Consider the following 1,021-nt stretch of genomic DNA (forward strand, 5'->3'; position numbering starts at 1 on the left):
GTTTCTATGACACCTTTTAGCTTACCAACAGTCTCCCGCAGCTCAGCCACCTGCTGATGTTTGAGTAAATCGGTGACCGCTTACTGCAGAAAAGATTGCCATTCTAGAATGACTTATTCAAGAACAACTACAAGCAGGGCACATTTGCCCATCTACCGGCCCTTGCAACACACCTGTGTTAGTAATTCCAAAAAGGTCAGGCAAATGGAGACTGTTACATGATTTACGCCAAATCGATGAAGTACTCGAAGACCTGGGACCTCTCCGACCTGGACTTCCATCACCTACCGTGGTCTATAAAGACTGGAATATTTTGGTGATAGATCTGAAAGATTGCTGTTTTACTATCCCCATTGACCCCAAAGATAGTGACCGTTTTGCTTTTTCAGTGCCTTCGAGCGATAAACGAGGGCCGATGCGCAGATTCCGATGGACGGTATTGCCACAGGGAATGAAGAATTCTCCGACTATATGCCAGAAATATGTAGATAGAGCATTAACACCTTTTCGGAAAAAGAACCCTCGCTTGTTAATATATCATTATCTAGATGATATGTTGATAGCTGGGCAGATGGATCTGGAACCATTCAGAGAGGAGCTGTGTTTAACCCTCGAACTGTATCATTTGCAAATTGCACCTGAAAAAGTTCAAACTAGTATGCCATGGAAATACCTCGGTTGGAAAATTTTAGACCGAAGCATTGAACCTCAGAAGGTGTCGATCCATAGGGAGGTCTGAACGCTAAACGATGTGCAGATTCTCATAGGGAACATAAATTGGGTCCCATCGCTACTGGATATCGATAACAAAACGTTAGAACCGCTATTTGAACTGTTGAAGGGGGACTCTGATCTAAACGCCCTTCGTAAATTGACCCCTGCAGCCCGACGAGCCCTTACGGCAGTCGACGACGCTTTAACTCAGAAACGAGCGCTTCGTGCGGTGTTTGCGCTTCCCACCGAGTTACCGCTTCTTAATCGTGATTTTCAGCCTGTTGGATTGATTATGCGATGGGTTGAG

The 1,021-nt window shown here is 45.2% G+C and overlaps 1 protein-coding gene across 1 annotated transcript in view; it reads left to right on the forward strand.

The window, feature by feature from the left end:
* Nucleotides 1-118: 118 nt before the first annotated feature.
* Nucleotides 119-1,021, forward strand: part of LOC104405405 (endogenous retrovirus group K member 8 Pol protein-like) — a gene marked incomplete at its 5' end in the record, with an annotated part of 3,354 nt that continues 2,451 nt past the window's right edge. Inside the window, 1 exon segment of the mRNA XM_010014125.1 lies at nt 119-1,015. Within this exon segment, the coding sequence (XP_010012427.1) occupies nt 119-1,015 (897 nt within the window).

This window comes from Nestor notabilis, unplaced genomic scaffold (assembly GCF_000696875.1).
Source record: "Nestor notabilis isolate BGI_N333 unplaced genomic scaffold, ASM69687v1 scaffold1095, whole genome shotgun sequence".
NCBI classification, from domain to species: domain Eukaryota; kingdom Metazoa; phylum Chordata; class Aves; order Psittaciformes; family Psittacidae; genus Nestor; species Nestor notabilis.